This window comes from Aptenodytes patagonicus, chromosome 2 (genome assembly GCF_965638725.1).
Source record: "Aptenodytes patagonicus chromosome 2, bAptPat1.pri.cur, whole genome shotgun sequence".
NCBI lineage: Eukaryota > Metazoa > Chordata > Aves > Sphenisciformes > Spheniscidae > Aptenodytes > Aptenodytes patagonicus.
The window spans coordinates 27,870,930-27,895,931 of NC_134950.1; the positions used below are offsets into that span (position 1 = coordinate 27,870,930).

Consider the following 25,002-nt stretch of genomic DNA (forward strand, 5'->3'; position numbering starts at 1 on the left):
TGCGCACATGATCCTCCTAGGTCTGTGTCCACTGCTGCATCTCACGCAGGTGTGTCGGAGCTAGTTTGGATACTGCTCGCTGTGTAGTTACATGGAGCCACTCAGAGCTCGGCTCAAGCTGCAAAGCCCACTTACAAGGAGCAGACCAAGCAGTTGGACTTTCGCCCCCTGGAGACCTTCACAGTCACACTCACACGATACCTCACACAACTACTTCAAGATGACTCTGCTGTATAAAAACAAGCTTTTATTTTGTGGGCTTTCTGTAATTTATTAATATGTTGGCCTGCTTCTACCCCATCCCCTCACTTTTATGGCAGGTGTGGTAAAGAAACACATCTTGGTGATGCCTTTTTGTTGTTCTCTGCTCTTTTGAAGAGAACAGCAAACTATGATTGCTTGTCTAATATTTATCTTTTAAAAAATAAATTGTCCATATCGAATGCCATCTCCTCAAAATCATCATAAACTGTGGTCATTAGTAGAATTGCATGTGTGTGTTATTTTGCAACTATATTTTATTTAAAGCTGTGTTTTCCTTTTGCCCTTAAGAATAACTTATTAAATCTAAAACTTATTTAATTGCAAATAGAAAAACAGAAAAACAAATCTAATGCCCTCTCCATCTTCCTTTTAGTAAAACCAGAGTTTTTACTGTAATGTTTAGTGCCTCTTGATAACAAACAAACCTTTTTTTTGTGTGTCAAATGATCTGAGCCAATAGCTCTATAAATTGGCTTCAGTCAGTGAAAGGAAGGGTTATGGAAATGCTGTTCCCAACTTCACTAATAAGTCTAGTCCCTAGAGGAGCCCTTCTCAGAAAGAAGCATTCAGGTAATGGCTTGTACGAATAGTGTTAAATGTAATGTAAAGAAAGACTCATAAATACGGCATCTGAAATGTCGATCACATCTGCAGCTTCAGGAAGAACACTTGTGAGAAAACCCCTAGATCAAAAGCAGTGGCACTCTTCTCTAGTAAAGCTATGATGCAAAAAGAGCCAGGCCATGGTGCTTGTAAGTATAGTTAGTAGGTAAAAAAAAGGAAAGGAAACTGAGTTTTTATAATTTCCCCAAAGAAACTGGAACTCAAGACATTCATCAAAACTTCATAGGTAATAGTACAATCCAGGAAAAATAGTCATAACCACAACAGCAGCAATAAAAAAGATAAAACGAAGATCAAACATACAATTAGATCCCTATATTACCATTTTGTCTGTGTATTTGTCAAGATGAATTCTTGGAAACAGCAAAGTCTGTTTGCTTAAAAAGACATTATACAGCACAGCCTTCAGCATTGGACACACCAGTCACCTCTGCAGTATTATGGGTACAACTGAACTGGTTGGAACGAGTCCACTTCGATTTTAATATGTCTACTTTGGTTATTTGGCCTTAAAAACTACTTCCGAGACTCATGGACATGAAACTTGGATCGCTTCAGTGACGTAGTATCCACGTCAATTGTAAATATTGATAAGATGTGCTTTTATGTCTGAAACATAAGGCAGAAAATACTTACTTAGGAGTCTGTGGAAAGGTAATCCTTATATTTCCTCAAATCTGGTAGTAATGTTGTTAACAAAATGAAGACTCCTAACATTCTGAGGTACAATAAAATTGAAGCAGTGTCTTGTGAGCCTTGAGACACTGTTCTGTTTAGTTTTTATTTTAGTTTTGAAGTGAGGAGGAAGGGGTTGAAAAATTCTTCCAATGTTTTAATTAAAGTGCCACAACATGTAAATACTGTTTTTTGCTGCAGGGATTCTAAATGTCAGTGATTCCCCTTTGTACTTTTTTTTTTTTTTAAAGAGGTAATCCACCCTTTAAATCCATCTTGTCATCTCTACTAGCAAGAGGGAAAAAAAAAAAAAAAAGGGGGGCCATATGGCTACGTTGTCTGTGCCTTTGTTTCTTTCTCTTTACGATTAAAATATCATCACTGAAGTGATAAGTTCTCACTATAAACATTATGCCATGGTCTTCATAGATAGCTACCGCTGAAAAACTCTGAGCTGAAATTTAGCATAGATAGTTTGAGTCCAAAAGAAATTGAAGAAAATTCTGGTCGTCATTTTGAACCAGCAGACCTTTTTTTCTGCCAAAGATTTTTGTGCTTCTTTTAATTTGACATCCCTGTAAATCATGTTGAGCTTGACAGTTCACAGTATCTGATCGATGTTTTTCTGTTGATATTTTTAATTAAGAAATCAAATGAAATATTTAATAATTCATTTTAATGCAGTGTAATCCAATACATGGATTAGCCAGCTACAACAGGTTACAAGCTCTCATTATTCTCCGAGAGTGTGTTGAAGGTAAGATGGGTCCATTCTTTTCAGTCTGAATAATACATGTTTATGAAAGTCTAAAAATGACTCAGACTTTATATATATTCAGTTGATGAACTGTGATGGTCTATGAATTGAATAATACATCATCCGACTCCTCCATTTCTGCTGAAGAATTTCAGTACTACATACTGCAGCAGGACTGCAACTTTCATCCTAATAGTGAATAATTACACATATCAGACAATGTATACTGAAATACACACAGTCGGATAAATTAAAGATGAGGGTTCTTCAACATCGTGGGTTATAAACAAGATCTATAACCTTATTGAGTGCAGCTGTGGCTCTAGATAAGTGGTGTAGGCACACATCAGAAGGTCTACAGTGACGTTGATATTTTGTGTCTGTTGAATTTATCTGAATGGAAGTCTTACAAAACAGAGTTTGAAATCTCCAACTGAAGAGTGCCAATACCTGCAGGATTTGCCCCAGGAAGCCAAGATTCTCAGAAGTGTATGAATTTGTCAAAAACACATAGGTTAGCCATTTCTTCATACATTTTTAAATGTTAACCCTTTCAGAGCTAGTTTATATTTTATCAAAGGTTGTTCACCCTCGTACTTTCAGTGTTAGCCAGGGCATTCTTGCCGATGTATGTCTGTTCATGCTGCGATTATAAAATCTTTTTCTTGCCATTTGCAGATAATCGGCATTGCTGTGTTATGCATGATATTCTCAACGTGAGCTAATGGGAATGCTGTGAATACCACAGTAACATTTATAACTTGGAATTTTAGAATGTAAAGCCTCTGTAATACTGGTCACTGATGATATTAAGTATTGCTCTTAATCCACTTGTTGCATGGGAGGTTTGGGCTGGATTGTGGCGTGTTGAATTGCATGCTGTTAGATAGGGCTACAGCTTCAGAAACATTGTGGGTTTGTATTCTCAGTATTCATTTCTGACCTCCTTGGGACTAGGGTCTCTTTTATCCATTCCTTATACCACCCTCATTACTATCGTGCTTTGCAAAATATCTTATAAGTGGCATAAAAGAGAGAAAATCTATTGCTGTTAGTTATTGGAAGTTTGTTCTTGGTTGAGGATGATTCAGTAATACAGTACCTGAGTGGTTTTCCTTTTCTTATTCTTTTTAAATGAGAATACAACTATATTTTTAACGCAATTTCATGTGTGTTCAAGGAATGTTATAATAGCAACAAAAATGTATTAGAGGGCAAAGAAGGGCAAAGATGTACATAAAAATACTTGAAACTCACGCCCCCCAACAAGATTAGCAAGGTAGTCTCATTCGGTATTACACTTCTTCAGATTTATATCTATATATTCCATTAATTGGAGTGGCACACTTTGCGCCTGACTCTTACAAACAAGACAGTGAATATTTATTCCTCTGAGAAGTTTGTTGCCTATGTCCCACCAATGGCGTTACATTTATTATAGGGTAGAATGAAGCAAAACTTGCATATGAAATATGAAAAGCATATAAATACATATAAAAGCATATATATTTCATATAGTTCAGGGCTGGTTATACGCAGCTTTTATTATGCTTGAGCCCTAATGTTCGCTATGGCATATAGGGTATTGTTGCTGCTGGTGTTTTCATAAATACAATAAATTCTAAAAGGTCCCCAAAATATAAGCAGTTCATCTCTGTTTCTTACTATTTTGTTATTATAGGCTTTGATGTCATTGTCCAGTGGTAAAAACCTCCATTCTTTTATATTTTCAACCCATCTTCTGTTCCTTCTTTCCAAATACGAATTAGGCTTTTGGACAGTTCTGAACACATCTTTTCCTTTTAAGTCTTTCTATTCTGTTTTCTTGGGTTTGGTCCTTATTATCATATGAGAGTTCACCTCCTTTATTTGGTCCTAACTTTTCGTCTCAGTTTCACTTCCCAGACCCACATTTATTTCTGCTCTTACAACTTCACATCTCTCTCTCTCAGTACTTTCAGCACCTATCCTCCTTATCTTAAAACCACGAAAAATAAGCAGTCTGCAGGATGTTTCTGCTTGTTGAACACCAGAAACCTGTTTGATCAATTAACTGTCGATGATTCTTACGGTTGAATGCGTTCTTGAAATAAATAATAAGAGCCCATATGGAACGTGGCACCGTATTGTGGCTATAGGATTTTTTTTTGGTGACTGTTTTTTTTCTTATTTAAAAAAATATCCAGGATAGACTAGAAATAGTACTTTTTCTATATATTTTAGAAAATAATGTATTATGTTGTTCCGTGCTATTCAGTAGAATGTGAGGTCTGAAACTGAGACTAGTTTTTCTGTCTTTTCTTCATGTGTATTCTTATGTGCCGGTCCAGCAACTGTATTGCTGAAAACTATATTTCACATTAAAATAGAAAATTCCATTTTCAATTTCAAAATCTATTTTATTTTTACTTCATATAGACTTTTTACAGGCAAGTATTGATTACTCTCATGTATATGTGCTTTCTATTTTCCTTGTCAGGCTTTTCCATATGGTTCAGTAGGAACCAGACTGATTATCAACAAGTGCTCTCAAACCATGCCTCTCTGTGAATTTCAAGTAAATTCAGTACTGTACATCCCTTTGTTCTGCATAATAACACTGTTGCATTTTCACCATGAACAAATCTGTGTTAAGTCTGACATGTAAAGCTTTTCCCGTTATCCTTTTCTGTATAAGCTGCCTTGTTGCTTCAGGTTATTCCTAATTTTGTCTGATTTAATTCCATTTCCTTCCAGGCAGAATTTACTTTGACTTCTAGGTGCTTCAGTCAGTCAGTTAATATAGTGCATTCTTCCTCCTTATGGCTTTTTGCAGTTGGTTTTAGTGTTTTAGGGACCTCACTTGATTGTGTTACTTTTGGTTTGAGTTTGCTAGAAGTCCAAGTTAAGATCTTTGGTGTTTTAGTTTTAGTGAGCAAGTTCTGTTATTCTCAATCTGAAGCACACCTTACCTTAAAAATAATAGTAATATAAGACTTATATCCTCCGGTCACATCCTGTAGTTTAGCCCCCAAAAGAAGATTGTTTTCATGGACTCATCACCACTGACTAAACAATAGCCATGTTAATAATATTTTTCTTGCTTGGAAAATATGGTTTTTATTATCTTCATAAGTGCTTCTTGTCTTTTTTTGTGCGCCATTCCAAACTATGGGAAAGTCTCTCACAAAGTCTTGGTTTAATTCTTCTTGCAGAGGATCTCATTCCTCATGTAAATAATTTGTGGTTGGAATAAGAGCTTGATTGATGTTTATGTTTTGGAAATTTTAACAATTAGCTGGCAATCTGGTCATTTATGTCATTGAATTCCATTTTTGGAAAATCATGTGTACCAAAAAATCAGCTCCACATCTCTTTATTTTTAATACTAAGTACCGCAGTAAAGGGCTTAAATCAAGGTTATGATCCCCTTGCAGTGGATGGTACCTTAAATAGCAGGCAGGAAAACTCAACACAAAACACAAGACATGAATGCAACAAACCCCTTGTTTTGCTACGTTTGGAGTCTGGTTGAGTCTTTTCCTGCAGGTATTTCAGGAGAGCAAATAAGAGTGTTTTAATTTCTCACCTTTAGTTTTCCTGAGCTTTCAAGCAAAGTTTTCTGCTGCCTCCTCTGTCCCTGACTGAACTGGCACTGTTCCCTTAAGTCTAAAAGCCTCTAAGGGTTGAGAGAAGTGTACACAATGATATTTGTTGTCTCCAGAATCATACGAGCCAAGTGATACCGAGAATTTTCCCATTTTCAGCGTCAGGTCTGAAGTCCTCTGTCATGTTGATTAAACCAATGTAAATAGCTGTTTTGCAGAATCTTGCGTGCGCGCACACACACGCACACTTCTCCCCCCCACCCCCCCCATAATTTTATGCTTGAGAGGTGTGAAATTCTGACTACAAAAAAAAATCCATTTTAGTTTCATCCCAAACTTTAGTGGCAAACAGAAGAGCTGGGGAAATCCACTCAGCTGCCTGTCAGATGGGAAGATTCAGTCCACCCCATCGATGTCTGCAGATTCATGTGTTAGAAACGGCATCTGTGGAACAGTGCTCAGGGACTGGGATTCCCTACTCTCTGCGTAGCTGAAGCAGCCCCTGTCATTTCCACCTTTGTTAGCTGTCTGCAATATTAAATGTCATCTTTTAAATGTATTTAAGTTTCTGTAGCCTACTGTATATAAACAGTACCGCATGCATATGTATGGTGGTGTAAAAAACGATTTGCAAAACCTAATGATTCAGCCCTTCTCTTAAAAATACTACTTTTTGACCAAGTTATCGAATAACAACTTTAAGATAAAAAAATGAATATATTTAGTAAAAATTAGTATTCAAAGAATGGCATGTGTACTTTTGTTATGTTTCAAACTCAGCCATCAAACAGGATGGTTAATTTCTAGCAACATCTCTAAAAAGATGCAAACCTTATCTCTAATGTAATAAATCAAGTTATTTTATTTTGACAATTGGATTCTATCACACAGGCAATAGTAATCATAGGAATGAACTTACCTTTATGTTTTTTTTTTTTAATTTCTCCTCTATTACTTTGAAAAATAGTTAATAACTTTTTAAATTGTATTTGAAAAGAGCAGCTTTTTATCTGCTGAGAATCTGTATGCTAAATTTCAGGCCAAAGTGAATTTTCTTTCTGTATTGTCTGATCTTACGTCTTTGAAGTCCGTGTGGAAGGGATCTTGCTGATTTCAGAGCTCTTAGGCTCAGGCCCAGAGGTTAAACCCTTTAAAAAAAGAGGAGGGGGGGAAAGAGCTGTCAAAATGTGATTGAAATATATGGGTGAATTACGAGCTTCAGCTCCAGTGAGGTGGTTTGGCAGCATATGTATTTAGGGGCTTAACCTAAAGTTAAAGGTTCTGTTTTTCAAACTCGTGCAGTTACAGTTGCCAACATGGGCTCAGATATAGGAAAGCATAGCTCTAAACATGTAGAAACACCCCTTTCTTTTTCTGTGGACAGCTTATTTGATCACTGGAATGACATCTTGGCTTTTATCTCCGCTCGTCAGTAGCCATTCGGTTTTCACAGAGCAGAAGTGCCAAGCGCAGACTGTTGCCCTCTTTCTTCTTCCTTTCATAAACATAATGACAAAGGATGAAGCACGTCACTCCCTCAGTTGGTCTCGCAAAGCCAGCCTTAAAAGTGTGGAAACTGTCATACAGAGTTGACTTGAAACACTGTAAAATGAAAATAAAGCAAACTAGTCTCAGCTTGGCTTAAGATGAGACATTCAAGTCCTAAATGCCGATCTGGTCTATGTGACATTCGTGAGCTATGGCTACAACACCCGTTTTATTTTGCGTAAGAAAATACTTCCCGTGATTTTTTTGTGTGATTAAAGGGAAAAGGTATTTCTCTAAGCCTTGTTCTCCACAAGCAAGCATTGCTTACGATGCTCTTTCTTTTTCCCCCCGCACCCCCTCCTCCTGCAGAATCGCATCGGGAATTCCTTCACAGGCCTGCGTCTGGATATGTGCCAGAGGAGATCTGGAAGAAAGCTGGTAAGAACTGTTTAAAAACACCAGCTTAGTCTTCTGGCAGCTGTGTGCAGTTGTTAATGCATTGATGTGAGGAATGAGGGGAAAAAAAAAGGGGGGGGAGGGCAGCTTACTAGTAACAAGAAGAAATTGTGTTTAATAATCTTAAACTGGAACTGATCAGGACATGAAATAATCTTTATAATAGAAGCATCTGCTGCTATAGTTAGGGGGATATCAGTACTTCCATTAAGGACCCCTATTTTCTGGGGTTATAATGGTTTCAGGCTGAAACTTGATATGCTAAAGTTTCAGTCTGCTAGCAATTTAAAAAAAAAAAATCCCACACACACTTTTTTTTTTAAGCTTCAAGGTTCTTACCTAGTTAAGGTCAGAATTCCCAACGGAGGGGAAAAAACCTAAGTATACCTGCTAAAGAAAAACCTCCAGCTATGCAATGTAACCATTCTTAATTTTAAAAAGATTTTGTGCCTGTCAGCCCCCAGTGAAGTCTGTGCTCATAAACTTGCAAAGTTTTCAATGAAGTAAGCAAGATCGCATCTCCGCAGCTGCTCTGGGTGGTTGCATGAGCATTGACGGCGTCTTTCCTGAGCTTGAAAAGCACCATGGGCAGATGTTGTGGTTGTACAGAGTTTTCTTCAACACTTTAAAACTCTGCCTGAGCACAGGAGTTTCCTGGCGAGGATCCTATTGCGGTGCTGGAGCTGAAACTTTGCTCTTTCGACATCGATACCAGATTCCTTGTTTTCAGAGGAGCCAGCAGGTAGCTCTTGAACTCCAGGGACATAGTTGAGCTTCTATAGATACACTCATACACACACACCCCTTTTGAACACCTGTATAACCATGAAGTCTACTGCAGCTATCTGAGGAGTTAATGATTAAATGGCAAATATGCAGCAGTTTTGATGCTTTCTGATCAAATCTCCTGTAACTGCTTGCTGCTTGTTGGTGTATTTTAAACTAGATATAGAACGTATGTGTAGAAATGTTCTGCTGGCATGTTTTTGCATCAGACAAGAAGTTGTGGTGTTTGTGTGATGTGGGTTTATCATGTAAAGTCTACATTTGTCAATATGTAAATTAATGTTTTTGGAACTGCTGTGGTTTATATGAAAAATAACAAAATAATTACAACTTTTTCTTTTGTCCAAGGAAGGTATAGCCTTTGTAACTCAATGCTCTTGTGTACCCAAAAGTATTTTTATAGTTCGTTTTGCCATATTTATGTTAACATCTTAAAGGAAAAAGAAGAAAAAAATATGCAGTCCCAGGAAATCTCAGTAAGAGGAGCGTTATTCAGTTGAATTTCAGGAACTTTATTCTTTTTGCAAAATCTAGGTTTTGATGTTGTTTGGCATATCAGGTCATTTATGACTCCTAGATGCAGTACAATAGAAGAAAAAAAGTTTCTTCATAAGCTAGCAATACAAGAAAAAAAGTTTCTTCATAAGCTAGCAATATATGTTAATTGAACCTTTTGGCCTGAGTTATAAAATTGGATGTGCATTCACATTGCATATATCCACAAATGGTAGTGTAAAGCAGCTGCGACATGTCATCTTGTGAACACGTATGTCATCAGTTCCTTTGAAACAAAGCTTTTCCTTTGGTCCCATTTCTAGTCTCTTATTTTCATGCTGATATGGGTTTAAATCAGATTCCCTGCATTAACTGAGTGTGCCTGTGAATTGGAGAACAAAAAAAGTCTGACTCTCTACAGGATGCACACCTGTATCTGTTACTAAGAGTAGTAAAACATCAGAAAGCATACAATTTTAAATATACCAAGTTAAGCACATGCTTTTGTGATTGTTGGAGCAAGCACATAGTAAGCAGCACCTTGTGAATTAAAGCCATGTGAACCCAATTCAGTTTCATACATCACTGGAAAGTCATCAGTGTCCTGATTCATCTCATTGAATTATGGGTACGTAGATGAAGAGTCCAAGCCAAGTTCTTGGTGTCCCTCAGTATTCAAGAGAGGCAGGCATGTGAAGAGGATCAATCAGATCATAGATTGGATGACTTGCTCTCTGGAAACACCTATTTCTTTTTATTAAATACTGAGAGGATTCCAGGCCCACTGTGAGCTGCTGCTTTAGCTTCTTTCTGTGTCACGAGGAAACTGTCTTCCAGCCATCTCCTATCACACAGCAAGGCCTACTGTTCATGGCAGTTCTGGACTGGAGTTAACCAGTTTCTCCAGTTACTTACTGGAGTTAAGCTCTGCAGTTACCAAACAGGTGTGGAATGACCATGCTTTGTCATACAAGGACAGTAAAGACCCTGCACGTTCTCCAGGGGGGTCCTGAGAAAGAGGTTGTGCATTTTGGAGTATGAAGCTGAGACAACTTATGTCACCAGCTCCCAATGACCTTCTTTGCCAGGGTCAGCCTCAGAGTGAGATGATGCAAAATGTCATGGTGGCACAGGACTGCACCCCTGCCCACCACCTTTCCTTTTTTATCATGTGGACTGAGTGTGCCCGCGATGTGAGGGAGGTGACCAGGAGCTGGCTGGTGAATCATCATGTTGGGTTATATACAGGAGTGAATGATGAGTTGAGTACCTCTCCTGAGTCAGCTCCAAGGAACTCTGATCATGCTGAGTAACGCCTGTTCCACACAGGCTGTTGGCTCCCTGGAGCTTCTCTCATGAGTTAGCACTACTCAAAGGGAAGGAAGATTTCAATTGCATTCTTAAAAAGACAGAGTGAATTTATGCCAAGAGTGCTTAGCATTAGTGGGAAAATGGAGGATGCAGATACGTGCATCTTAGATATTTGGTTTTAAAAACTTCCGGATTTATGTTTTCTGATACTGGAATCTAATTACTCTTCCTTTCTCTGGAAAAGCAGAGAAAGGAAGAGTGCTAGTAACATTCTCGGTCGTCATAGCTCAGCATTGTCAAGGTAAATAAAATCTCCTTCACTGTCACCCATAGCTTTTCCTGTACAGATATTACAGTTTTTATTGTTATCTGAAACTATGAAGCCTGCATTCTATGTCTATAAAATATCTCTAGGTACTGGAAACATTTATTTTAAGAAGATGTGCAGAAAATCAGTGATAGGAAATTTTGTCTAGTTTATTTGGGTGTTCATGAGTTCATAATGTATTGAAATTATGGTGCTGCGTTGTGACCAAAAAACCCGACATATTTTAACTATTTGTTTTCACACTTAGTATAGCACAACACAAATTCTGTTGTCAAAGTTAATGGAAATACTGAAGTCCAATCCATAGTTTATGCCAATTAGAAAGTATCAGTCAGCCATATGGCCTCATAAGCACTTGTAGCATCTTCACGCTCTCAGAGGCCTTGCAAAAAAACTTATGCAATATAGAAGTTAGAATATAAAGTTCAATTTCTGTATTTGGACTGAAAGGAAGTGGGTTATGTAGGATGAAAAACTATAAAATTAGAAGTTTCTGTAAAATGTTGGAGTATTGTGCTTCCGTTTAATGTAACAGTTTAAACTGGCATTTCTAACCACTGCAAACACTTCAACGTAAGACTAAATTTATATGATGTAATGAAAGTGCATCATGCCATACAAAGCTAATTTCTATTTGTAGCAAATATCAGCCAGAATACTGATTTTTCTCAAAAAAAAAATCCACTTTGTTAATAACAGCAGTTCATAGACACAAAACGTCTGTATTTAAGTTGCCTCATTTTTATGAAACTGGTAATAAAATTGCATCTGTATATTTGCCTGTGTATATTTCTTTTCTCATGATCAGTGAATGTTTGCAGTTGGTAATAAATATTCAAGCACCTTGCAAATGTCCTACCAATTCCCTTTGCTGATCTGTGTGTGCCTGTGGGACTAGAATAGGAATGCATAATTTAAATATAAATTGCCTGATTTGCATATACAATTAGTCTAGCTGCAGCTTTGATCGTAAGCAAAAATTATTGTCCTGTATTGCCACTTAGATAGAATTTTAATTCACCTTGAATATTCAAAGTGAATTAAGCCTTGGCTGTATGGTTGAAGGGTATGAATTTTTCCTCTCCTGAGGCTTTCCCCTAAACAACATTTATGGTAGGGTAATATAAGGGCATATTTTCAGCCTCATAAAAATAAAGGCATAAGTTTTATCTCTAAATTCCCCTCCCTCGAAAACTTCAGTTGAAACATCTCTCGCAGATGTGCACACATGTAACACACACACACACACAGAATAATAGAATTCTTCTTTCATTTTAATTAATTCAATTTTAGTCAGTACATGGCTTAAAGTTAAGTCTTTATTGTAATTTGCTTAATAACTGAAAACGGAGACTTCCTGTAGTCATTATTTTTTTTAAATACAAGTGCAGAGCTGTGAGACATAAAAATTCAAGACAGTTATTGACATAGTATCTGTACGTAAGAGTTAGGTCTATGTGCATGTGCATGCACACAAATACATGGGCTAAATACATGGACTAAAACTCAAACCGGTAACACAGTTGTAATACTTGGATTTTAATCTACAGTAAAACATTTTTATTAGAAATCTATGTTTTTAATTAAACAGAACATTTAATTAAGGTGGTTTTTAAGTGGATGAAACAATTAAGTGCAAGCACTTGAATGAAACATGTCATAATTAGTTTTAATAGAGTGTTAATTGGTACTAGGTTTGCCAAGTTAATAATTACTGCTTATTAAATTTTCAATTAATCATTGTCATTTTGCTTTGAATAAAGATGAAAATTAGATAAACTAATTCAGGGGGAGGATGGTTTCCTTGTTAATTAGAGCAGTTAATTAAAAAAAAAAAATTGCTTGTTTTAGTTGTCAATTAAAAGACTGTTCATTAGTAGAATCTTTGCACTGTTCCTGCATCAAAACCCAAATAACTAATTTGTGACAATCCATGTTTTCCGGAATAAAAGATATATGATGCTAGTATATACCGAAGAAATGGCTCACACTGACTTAGTTATTTTACAAGAGGCATGAAGGTTTGAATTTAGTTCAGCGGTGTGCCCCTGCTCGGTGTTAGTTGTGCACTGAAGCCTTGCTGGCTGTGGTGTGCTCAAGAGCTCGGCGGAGCCAGGAAGTCGAGTCTTCACAGTGTAAACACGGGTTGGAAGGAGAGATCAAGAGGTCAAATGAATGTTCATAAACAAATTTCAATTTTGGCTTGTAAAATTATATGTCCAGGAAAAGATATTAGACCAATGATTTAAAATTTTTAAATAAACTCTTGTTTTTTTTTTTAACTTCATGTATTTATTCGTTAACATATGGGGGAAAAAATTGTTAATGACTATAAATCTTGTCTTAATTTCCAGAGCTTAAAGATACATTCTTGAAAAAGTCTGTAATATTATGTTTTAAATAATATTTTTTGCCAAAGATATTCATAAATCTGGTGTGCTGCAAACCCAGTTTTCCAAGTAAAATGTTGAAAAAGATTACAAAAATAACGCACCAGAGATCTGAAATGTCTGTACTTAAAGAAGTACTGACTGTGAATCAAAATAGCAAGACTCATCACAAGTGTTAGAGACTTGTGAGAGCTTTCGGTGATGGGGAAGTAAAGAAGCACTCGCGTGGCCCTGAAGAGTCTTGAGGAACCAGGTTCCTCTGTGCCCTTCTCAAAACGAAGAGTGTCAGTATGATAAAGTCTCTGCTGCATTTCTAGCATCAGTCCTGCGTAGCCCTGTGCCCAACGTCCTGTGCTGATGAGGTTTTCTCCCCTCCTTTGTAGAGGAAGCTGTCAATGAAGTAAAGCGTCAGGCGATGGCCGAGTTGCAGAAGGCAGTGTCGGAGGCAGAGCGGAAAGCTCACGACATGATCACTTCAGAGAGAGCTAAGATGGAGCGCACTGTTGCCGAAGCCAAGCGCCAGGCTGCAGAGGATGCACTAGCTGTTATCAATCAGCAGGAGGATTCAAGCGAGGTAAGGTCTTTGCTGGGCAGGCACCACCTGTGGCTGCAAACCATAGGTGTATCTGGGCTAGCTTTAATCTAGCTGGCACAGGCTGTTTGTGCGACATCAGAGTTCAGTGCCCACTATTAACTGCACAGTTGCTTTGGACGCGTATTTCAGGCACATGCTGAGCTCCAAATTTTCTTGGCTACATTGTAAACTGAGCCCAAAATAGCTAGTGAGTTTGAGCTGTGTTCTCACCTTTTAACTGCTGTTCGGGGTTACATATAATGCACACATTTCTGTTCTAATTTAGCTTTTCAGGAGCTTTATTTTAAAGCTCTTCGAACTACCACATCAAATAGATAACAAGATTGTTTGCTGGAAAATATTTCACACTGAAATCTAATTTAAACAAAGAAACAGTTATTAAAGAGATTGTAGAGCAAGGTGGCTAAAAGCTTGTCTGGGGAAAGTGTTGGATGTAGAAGCGATTATCAAAAGATGATGTTTCCTGTAGGACAGAATGTGAATGTAGATTTGCAAGTGTTTCCTTATTTTGAATGTGTTACTTTGGCTGCAGGGAACATTTGAGATTTGAGGAGTGGGCAAACAGCATTTGGAAGGAGGAAAAATAGACTGAAAGAGCAACAAAGCGTAAAAGAAGAATAAGTATGTTAAGCCTTGATTTACTTCCAGACCTGAGACTGGAAGCCTTGAATTGCTGCGGTACGGGACATCCAGCAGCACCACTAGCTGGAAGCTGGGAGTGACAGAACAGCGTGTGTTTGACCAGTGCTGCAGTACTCTAGATAGCAATTAAATTTTACGTCCGTTACAGAAAAACAATGTCCTAAGTTAAAACTGCCCTTAAAAACAGACATGACAAAGAAATGATGTCGGTTAAAAGTTATTTGTATATAATCTTCATCTCTCAAGGCCACTGAAATGGCATTACTTTCATGACGTATTTCTTGTTCTTGTACTAAGATCTTGGCTGTAGTAAAACCACTTTTTAATGTAAACTCTAAATGTCAGGGGGTTGGAAAAAAGATTAGATAGCGGTACCTATTGTGTGGGGACATACATTTGTGTATGCTAGTGTCAAAGCACTTTTCATGGGCTGGATGGGCAGTGTTGTAGAAGAGTCACTTCAGTTGAAAGATGCAGATGAGCTAGCTGCAGCACGCTGAGAAAACTGGCAAAAATCACGAGCAGATAAGTCAGTGGCATGCTGCAGTATGCATCCATAATTTGAGGGAGCGTAAGATTTTAATTCATACCAGGCTTCTCTGGAGATGAAAGACCATTGTGGGATCACTGAATGCCCAGCGTTTCTCCTTAATGTGTAGCAGATGAATAACAAGGAGACAAAAGGAATTGATTTTCAGCATCTGAAAGTTTCTCAGGAAGAAAGGGACTAGGGGAAGTGTATGTACCCTTTAAGTACTAACTGTTCCATTGTAGATTAAATGAGACATAAATTCAATTTATTGGCTTTTTGTATCTGAGATACTCAAGGACATTTTTCCTGCACTATGTTCATAGAAAGGTCATTTGTCTGACTTAGCATCATTAAAGAGCTGTGATTTTGTGTGTCTATATATACAAGAGACTCCTGTTGTTACAACCAAAATTCTAACGGTAAATGCCTTTGGAGGAAACTGCAAATTAAATCTGCGTAGTGAACTGATACAGTGTAGGCAGGACAGAGGAGGTACTTATGTGCCAATACCGACAGCCCGTTCTTCCACAAGCAAATGTGCATCCAAAGGAACGCGTAGAGAGTTTGTGTGCTGTAATTCACTCCTGAGCCTTTTCACTCTGGAAAAGGCTGTATAACGACAGACATCTTTACTTCTTCTCCAGCAGATTGCTTACGAAGTTGCTCACTTCTTGGAAACAAGGCTTTGAAAAAAGGCAAATAATTCTTTTAATTGCATTCTAATGAAATGTGGCTCATAGGGTTACAGATATTCTCAGGGCTGTGCATCCGCAGGGAGGATACAAGCCTCCTGGACCTAGAAATGAAGTCCAATGTCCTGGTCCTGCAGCTTTCACCTTGTGGTCATGAGTGGCACATCAGGGTGGCTGTTCTGAGGTGAAAAATGCAGGTTTTGGTAAACCTGCAGAGAGAACTCAAGTTTTCTCAGTTTGTGTTTACAGGTGCTTGGTTAATTCTGAAGGGAGATGACAGTGATACTTATTTAAGAGTTAGATGTGTCTATTAAGTTTTTATAATTATTTCTTCTTCAACTTCTAATTATGCCAAACTCCAAACACTTAGGGCAATGCTGCTCACGATTACCTGTTAACTCAGGCTGTCCTTTTTTTTTTTTTTTTATAACTCCTGTAAAAATGGACCAGCCTTTTCCTTCATCTTTGAGGACAGGAGATCAGTTTGCCAGTGTTCGAAAATGGTTTCTTTGGAGATGAGACCTTGTGTTCATTGGGGTCGAGGAATAAAACTTCACGTTTGCTTTGGTGTTCATTATTTCTCGATATAGCTGTGAATGTCCCTCCTCATTTGTCTCAGTTGTAAGTCTCCATAAACTTCTGTTTACAACTTTCAGCAGTACACTTCCAGCAATGCAGATTCCTGCATACTAAAGGCACTGGAGCAATATTTCCAGGGCTAGAATATTTCCAGTTCCAAATATGAGGATGCTGAAGTAGCATCTTCTGCAGTCTTACAGATTTAGAGGAAGACTGAGCATCACTGCTCACTTCTTATCCTTGGTGGGACATTATGCCAAGGCCTGCAAAAAAGCTCAGTATAGGCTGCTATATAACCTCCATGCAGTTCCTGACAGAGAATATTTCTCCCACGGGTGTCATTTGTTCTTTTGGCTGTGGAAACTATGAATGGAGATGGGAATTTGGCACCAGATTTCTAATGTATCAGATATAATTTTTGTCTGATACGACCACTCCCTGTCTATTGGCAAGGTTTCTCCCTTACAGCTCTTCATTTGTTGCTCAGTAAAATGCAACCTGGACCTAACTGAGGCTTCTTGAAGCTGCTCTGGTGTGAGAACTTTGTGGCATGATTTTTATTGCGGTCTTCTCCAGAGCTCAAAGTGATAACTAGTACTAAGACTCAAGATTTTTGTAATTATTATAATTTTAAGATAATATGTAGTGTCCTCATTCAAGACCTTTCAGAGGTCTCACAAAGGGAAGTAGATTGTTTTTTTTATTTTGTTGTTGTTGGTGGTGGTGGGTTTTTGTGTGTGTTTTTCTGGTTTTGTTTGGGGGTTTTTGTGTTTTGTTTTGCTCTGTTTTTAACCCAGAAAAAGTAGTATCCCTGACTGCAAGAAAACAGTGAAGCTGGACATGTTGAACTGACCGGAGCAAAATAAAGGGGGCTTAGGACAGTGAGAGGACTAATAGGGGAGGTGTGATATTTGGAAGCATCCTGAGCTTTAAGAAGTGGTCTGCAATATTCTGAGAATCATCACATCGCATTACATAGTATAGTTTTAATTTCTGACCCTGACCTGGTCCCTTGTTGAACTGTTGTTCTTTGCTTATGTTTGAATTGTTCAGTATGATTTAATTTGCAGCGCCACTGCTTCAGTGTCTCTACATTTACTTTCTAAAGATTTCCATAATTTCTCGGCATAAGCCCTTGCGACTGACCAGGACATATTCATTATTTTCTGTTATTATAATGAGAGATTGGTTGAAGACCAGCGAACAGAGCACACTGCTGTTGGAAAGCAAAAGGACAGGAGAAGGCCTACCTGTCAGCATGGCTGTTCCTGAACCACAAATTATTTCTTTACCAGTTCCTTACAGTTGCTTGACAAAAGATGACCCGTTCATCAGTAGTTGACTTGGCTAAGTACAGAAACATGTGTGAGCAGCCTACTCTTTAATGACTGCCGTGCTTGCTTTGGCTGCAATGTACTCTTGTGCAAATCAATTTTAATAGTAAGGGTGAACAGCTTAGCAAAGAGACTGGCTGCCCAGATTGGGGGGGGGGGGGGGAAGGGGAATCATCAAAACATCTGTCTTTCTGCTCTGGTATAAAATGCCACTGAAAAATCTGACACTCAGTGTTCTTCCTCACTTTTGAGTAGGGTGGGGGCTGGGGACGGGAAAGGAACACAAATGTTTCGGTTCTCTCTACTTAAAGCAGATGCTGACATCTGCTCAGATAAAACAAGTATGTAACTGGTCCAACACTGCTTTTAAGAGATGTGTAATGTTAGGGCTTGTTTATATTGCAGCAGTTTATGTTGTATGTGAATATCACACTTACCTGACATTTTGAAGACAGCTGGGTTCAATCCCTGCTGACCAATCCATTGAGACCAGGACTGTGCCAACAAACCTGACTCTGAGCATCAGATGCTGTGATTCAGGGAAGCCTAGTTTTTAGGCTGGTATTAAATTTAATACATATGTCAGCTAATGTTTAATTTTTTTTTGGCTGGGCATCTCTTAGAAAGTAGCACATCATCCCCTCCAGTGGTGGGTGGTACAGAGGTGCCAGAGCCATGTGTTCTGCGCAGGATCAGTCCAGATGTGATGTGAACATTGGCACTGCCCCAGACTCCTAAGCTAAGCCTGGCTAGCCAGCTTGCACGTCTCTTCCGTATGCTTCTCCGCACTTCTGTTTTCAGGATTTAGCTTCTCTCATGCTGACTTGTATGAACATAGATGTACTTCACACAATAAACAGTGGCTTGGGCAAGCCTGGAGCATCCAGTGATAGGTGTAACTTTACTAGAAGCATCTAAAGGTTTGAATATCTTTGTATGGAGCGTTGCATTTTGATGCAGCGTGGGAATTTCCAAAGTAGTGATGTGTTTCCCTTTCATAGAATCATAGAATCATTAAGGTTGGAAAAGACCTCTAAGATCATCGAGTCCAACCGTCAACCCAACACCACCATGCCCACTAAACCATGTCCCTAAGTGCCTCATCTACACGTCTTTTAAATACCTCCAAGGATGGGGACTCAACCACTTCCCTGGGCAGCCTGGTCCAATGTTTAACCACTCTTTCAGTAAAGACATTTTTCCTCAAGTCCAATCTAAACCTCCCCTGGCGCAACTTGAGGCCATTTCCTCTCGTCCTATCACTAGTTACTTGGGAGAAGAGACCGACACCCACCTCACTACAACCTCCTCTCAGGTAGTTGTAGAGAGCGATGAGGTCTCCCCTCAGCCTCCTTTTCTCCAGGCTAAACAACCCCAGCTCCCTCAGCCGCTCCTCATAAGACTTGTTCTCCAGACCCTTCACCAGCCTCGTTGCCCTTCTCTGGACACGCTCTAACACCTCGACGTCCTTCTTGTAATGAGGGGCCCAAAACTGAACACAGTATTTGAGGTGCGGCCTCACCAGTGCTGAGTACAGGGGCACGATCACTTCCCTACTCCTACTGGCCACACTAGTTCTGATACAGGCCAGGATGCCATTGGCCTTCTTGGCTGCCTGGGCACACTGCCGGCTCATGTTCAGCCGGCTGTCAACCAACACCCCCAGGTCCTTTTCCGACAGGCAGCTTTCCAGCCACTCTTCCCCAAGCCTGTAGCGCTGCATGGGGTTGTTGTGGCCGAAGTGCAGGACCCGGCACTTGGCCTTGTTGAACCTCATCCAGTTGGCCTGGGCCCATCGATCCAGCCTGTCCAGGTCCCTCTGCAGAGCCTTCCTACCCTCCAGCAGATCAACACTCCTGCCCAACTTGGTGTCGCCTGCAAACTTACTGAGGGTGCACTCGATCCCCTCATCCAGATCATTGATAAAGATATTGAACAAGACCGGCCCCAAAACTGAGCCCTGGGGAACACCGCTCGTGATCGGCCACCAACTGGATTTAGCTCCATTCACCACAACTCTCTGGGCCCGGCCATCCAGCCATTTTTTTACGCAGTGCAGAGTACACCTGTCTAAGCCGTGAGCCGCCAGCTTCTCTAGGAGAATGCTGTGGGAGACAGTGTCAAAGGCCTTACTGAAGTCCAGGTAGACCACATCCACAGCCTTTCCCTCATCCACTAGGCAGGTCACCTGGTCATAGAAGGAGATCAGGTTGGTCAAGCAGGACCTGCCTGTCATGAACCCGTGCTGGCTGGGCCTGATGTCCTGGTTGTCCCGCACATGCCTTGTGAGTGTCCTCAAGATGAACTGCCCCATAATCTTCCCCGGCACCGAGGTCAGGCTGACAGGCCTGTAGGTTCCCGGATCCTCCTTCTGGCCCTTCTTGTAGATGGGTGTCACATTGGCAAGCCTCCAGTCATCCGGGACCTCCCCCGTTAACCAGGACCGCTGATAAATGATGGAGAGTGGCTTGGCGAGCTCCTCCGCCAGCTCCCTCAGCACTCTTGGGTGGATCCCATCCAGCCCCATAGACTTGTGAGCATCCAGGTGATGTAGCAGGTCATTGACTGCTTCCTCTTGGATCATGGGGGGTTCATCCTGCTCGCCGTCCCTGTCTTCCAGCTCGGGGGGCTGAGTACCCCGAGGATAACTGGTCTGACTATTAAGACTGAGGCAAAGAAGGCATTGAGTACCTCAGCCTTTTCCTCATCCTCAGTGACAATGTTCCCCCCCGCATCCAATAAAGGATGGAGATTCTCCTTGGCTCTCTTCTTGTCATTAATATATTTGTGAAAACATTTTTTGTTGTCTTTAACGACAGCAGCCAGATTGCGTTCTAGCTGGGCTTTTGCCTTTCTCATTTCTTCTCTGCACGACCCAACGAGATCCCTGTACTCTTCTTGAGTTACCTGCCCCTTCTTCCACAAGTGGTAAACTCTCCTTTTTTTCCTGAGTCCCAGCAAGAGCTTCCTGTTCAGCCAGGCTGGTTGTCTTCCCTGCCCATTCTTCTTATGGCATATGGGGACAGCCTGCTCCTGTGCCTTTAAGACTTCCTTCTTGAAGATCATCCAGCCTTCCTGGACCCCTTTGCCCTTCAGGACCGCCTCCCAAGGGACTCTCTCAACTAGTGTCCTGAACAGGCCAAAGTCCGCCCTCCAGAAGTCCATGGTTGCGGTTTTGCTGCCCCCCCTCCTTGCTTCACCGAGAAGTGAAGTAAGGGTCTTGGATAGAATTTTCATAAACAACTTTGCTGGTTTTTTGCACTGGTGTTCAGTGGCTCATACAGTCCTCATTTACACCACTGTGGTTTCAGTGATTTCTAGATGTTCTTTTTCTTGTGGTTAGCAGTGACAGAGTTTTGAATGCCATGGGAATTGCAGAACTGGGAAAAATCAGGGTTCTTTGTACCCATGCTTCCTTTCCGGGTAAACTGGGAAGAACCAGAATTTGTCAAAGGTGACAGCGCAGTGTTTGACACTGTATTACGGCATTTCAGAGTTCATAATCTCTTTGACATGTCACAGTCCATTTGGGTTTTTTTTCTTCTTTAAGCCAGCTCTACACTGAGTCTCAGCTGGAGGTTTCAGAGGAAAGAAAATACTCAATTGTGTTTAAATATTTCAAAGATGAAACTGATGGGATGGGCAAAATTATTGACAAGTATGTGTCCTGGTATTGGAGACCACAGAAATGGAGACCATTTGTTTTTAAGAATTTTCATGATGGCAAACAGAAGTTTCTGAGTTCTGTTGTTTGAAGATGGAAGCTTAAGTGCACAAGAATTAGGAGTCTGACCTAAGATAAGGCTCTGACCTAAGACTGATGTTCCTTGTCAGCTGAAAGAGGAGGATGAAATATGATTGGTGGCATAGATTCGCAGTGAGATTCCCATCTGGTGTAATTTAGCCAAATTTCATTGAATTAATCCATTTTCAAGGTAGTGAAGTTAAATCGAATTATGTAGTCTGAGAATCTGGCCTTTTGTATAAACTCACTGTTTCACAGGAAAATCAATGCAGAGTTAAACTGTCATCCAGTCCTCCTTGTAGTTTTAGCTACACCTGGAAATCTATAAAGCACGAGCTGGAAGTGCAGCGTAGTAGGTCACTACCTAAAGACAGAGAAGATAGGCCAGGAGAGGCTTTGAGAGATCTGGTACTCCCTTTCCCGATGCATGATCAACTCTAGCTGTATCATTCCTGTAAGATACCTGCTTTTCCTGTGCTTTAGTGATGGAGATTCTCTAGTGCCTCTAGGCAATTTTTGCCTGTCCTTAAAAAGATTTCTCATAACATCTCTTTCCAGTTTTTCTTGCAGATGTTTGGTCCCGTTACTTCTCCTGTTCATCCGTGTAGACATGGTCATTGCCTGTTTCACTGCAGTAGCTTCTAAGATGTTTGGCTGCTACTGTCCCCTCTCAGGCTACTGTCTCTCCTTAAGTTTAACAGTCTCAGTTCGTTCAGTCTTTTCTCATAGCTTGTATTTGTCTGACCTCGGATTATTCTGGCTGCCTTTCTCTGGGTTCTTTCCAAGTCGTATTTGTCTTATTTCATTTGCTGTATTTGAAGTGCATCATCCCAACCTGGACAGTACTCCAGGCCGAGCCTTGCCAGTGCTAGGTGGTGGAAAGTCTTAACTCAGGTATAAAGCAGTCCATAGTCCTGCTCATATGCCCTCCTATGATGATTGCCACCTGGTCACCAACATGACATTTTGGTCCCCTGTTATCCGAGATGCTGTCCACACAGTTCAACCAGGGTGCTCTGTTTTGCTGGTACCTGATAGAGCTTCCCAGGAGGGAAGGTACCTTGACCGTGCTCAATCCGATAGCGAGCTCAAGCTCAAGCATGGTACCTGGATCAGCTGGAAATACGTGAGCAGGGGAGCACGAAGCACAGCCCAGGCCATTAGCTGGCATCTCGAGCCTGGCTTTTCTTCGGTAGAATTTGGGCTCTGGAGCTATCAGCCAGCAATGTGAACAGAAATCATCTGTTGCCAAAGCTTGCGGTGCCTGAGCCTGATCTTTGCTGCTGTTTATCACTAGTCACACATAGGAAGGAGCAATGAATGGCCACAGCGGTGAGGGCTGTGTAGGACAGGGAGTTCTGCATGTCAAATCCAGCTACTATCGTAGTGCAAGCTCCCCATGGCTTGTGTGCTTGTTTATGCTAATTTGCACTGTAGTAATTTTTAAATGCAGTAAGTTGTTGCATAACTGTGAGCTGTAAAATTTATTTTGAAATTCTTGTATTTTATGCGCTTTTATTCCCGCAATTACACTAAAGCTGTAATGACCTGTTAAATTAGAAATAATATGTCCAATGGACAAAATAACATACCAGACAACGTAGGACACATTAAGTAATCATGTAAGGAGCCAGCTTTGAGCTTTGTCCCTTCATTAAAATCTTGCACTTATGTATCACTTTTCATGTTCTGTACAGGCTGATAGTTAATTGATGACTATTTTAATAAGAAAGTTGAACCAATACTGTTAAAATTAAATGACTGTTTTCTGATATCAGTACAAATCTTGTGGTAAGATACTGAAATATCGTCCGGTGGCTCTGGTCACATGTTGAAGACAGTTGTGTCTGTGCAGATAGGCCTTCCCCAAAAGGGGAAGCAAAATGAAGATTCCCCAGAAGTTGACCTATATTAACTAAATAGATAATTGAATAGAAAAAGTTTGACACCCTCATAATAATTCCAGCACAATTAAAGCATGCACTTCAATGTTGCAATTGGATCTGTGCAAGGGAAGGATTCCTGCACCTGGGCAGGTGCCGGTTGACTTCAGCATTATTCCATGTGGAGAAAACTGTCTTTTCAGAAAAGTCTGCATGGGGAGGTTTTGTATATGTGTATTTGTTTTCAGATGAGGGGATAAAGGGAAATATGGGCCAAACCCAGGGCTGGCAATTTAGTTGGAAACGAATAGCTAGGAGGTCAGCAGGCATGGCAGTAGGTGGAAATTCTGTGCAAGGACGGTTGGAGCAGAATTACACCATGTTTAATGGTGCAAGCATCAAGCTGGCAAAACGAAAATTTCACAAGTATGATGCGACTGTTGAGAAATATTAGTATAGCAAAAGAAGGAGAACCCAGGTATATCACAATTTGTTCTCTTTTTGGTCAGTAGGATGAGGCATTGTATCTCTTTGAAATGCTAATACAAACTTGCCAGTTCATTTTGGTGTATGCGTAAATATGCCTGTGCATGCACATGTTCATGTACAGTGTTCTAAATTACTTACAGTTATTTTTCATTGTGGAGATAAAAGGTTTTTTAAAGAAAAGGTGTTCAAGAATAGTACAGCTATCCATCTCCAAAGGTGGTTTTACCTCTCCAGCACTGGACAGAGTTTGAGCAAAACGAACCTAAAACAATGAATACTGAATCAAAACCAGGTGATGCCAGACAAGGAGTCTGAATTCCCGACATTTAACTACCAGAAACATCTGTTTCTGTGTGTTGGTAATTCCACCTTTTTTTAAAAGTGTTTTTAAAGATGGGAACAATTTTATGAATTTTAAAAAAAAAAGTCCCCAACACATGTATCTGTAATTACCTGGTTTAGTCTGTGTGTTTAATCAGTATGAATTGAGAATGCCATGTACGTTTGATTTCAGTCTCAAAGAGCAATTAGGCACTGGACAGTTACTCTTCCCCCATCTGCCAGTATGTGCCTATGCCAAAAAAATCCCCCAAACCACCCAACCAACCAAAAAAAGCCCCAAACAACCAACACCCAGCAAAAAGGGGGAAGATGGAACTAACACACAGATATTTTCTAAAGAAGCCACTTGACTCCGATTAATTTCCTTAAAATATTGTTTTGGATTTAGATCTTTGATTCTGAAATTGAGATTTTTTTTTTTTAATGTAGTTGAGGAATATCACTTAAAGATTGGCTGTGTTCCAGCATCCAGCTGGCATAGCTATAGAGTGTGTGAAAGTGAATAGCATACATATTCTGCGGTGGCTTCCCCATCCTGCCAAAGATTTAGGCTCCAGCTTAACTGTTCACTGCCAGAAGTGCCACTGAGTCAGATGGCATTACTCAGATGATTAAAATCGAGGTTTTCCTGGGGTAACAAGTCTTATCTATGTGTTAAGTCTTTTTCTCCCTCTCTTTTCTTGCATTAGTCCCTCTCCACTTTTAGAGAAGCACTTTTTTTGTGTGTATGTTTCATTATTTGTTTTAATAATCTGGCAGAGGAGCTAGCTGAAGTTTTACTGAAACTTTCTATTAGTCAGCATGCTCCTGGTGACTGGACATGAGGGAGTACTTGGAGTTTGCATCGCTGGTACTAGCAGATAGCTGCTTTTGTTCTTGCCCAGTTTCTGAGGGCTAGAGTCCCCCAGGTGACTGCAGCTGCTGTGGAACAGGTTCAGCCACCCAAGGTAGCACCTACTGATGCCTCGACCATCAGTTGGCAGAAGGTTGACTAGCAGGTCCCTGCCA

General features: G+C 40.1%; 1 protein-coding gene across 4 annotated transcripts in view; it reads left to right on the forward strand.

Annotated features, from left to right (window-relative positions):
* Nucleotides 1–25,002, forward strand: part of RUNX1T1 (RUNX1 partner transcriptional co-repressor 1) — a 118,121-nt gene that overhangs the window by 88,948 nt on the left and 4,171 nt on the right. For all 4 annotated transcript variants that reach the window (XM_076329431.1, XM_076329434.1, XM_076329433.1 and 1 more), the window contains 2 exons: nucleotides 7,765–7,833; nucleotides 13,545–13,735. In XM_076329431.1, the coding sequence (XP_076185546.1) occupies nucleotides 7,765–7,833; nucleotides 13,545–13,735 (260 nt within the window). The remainder of the gene's footprint in view (nucleotides 1–7,764; nucleotides 7,834–13,544; nucleotides 13,736–25,002) is intronic.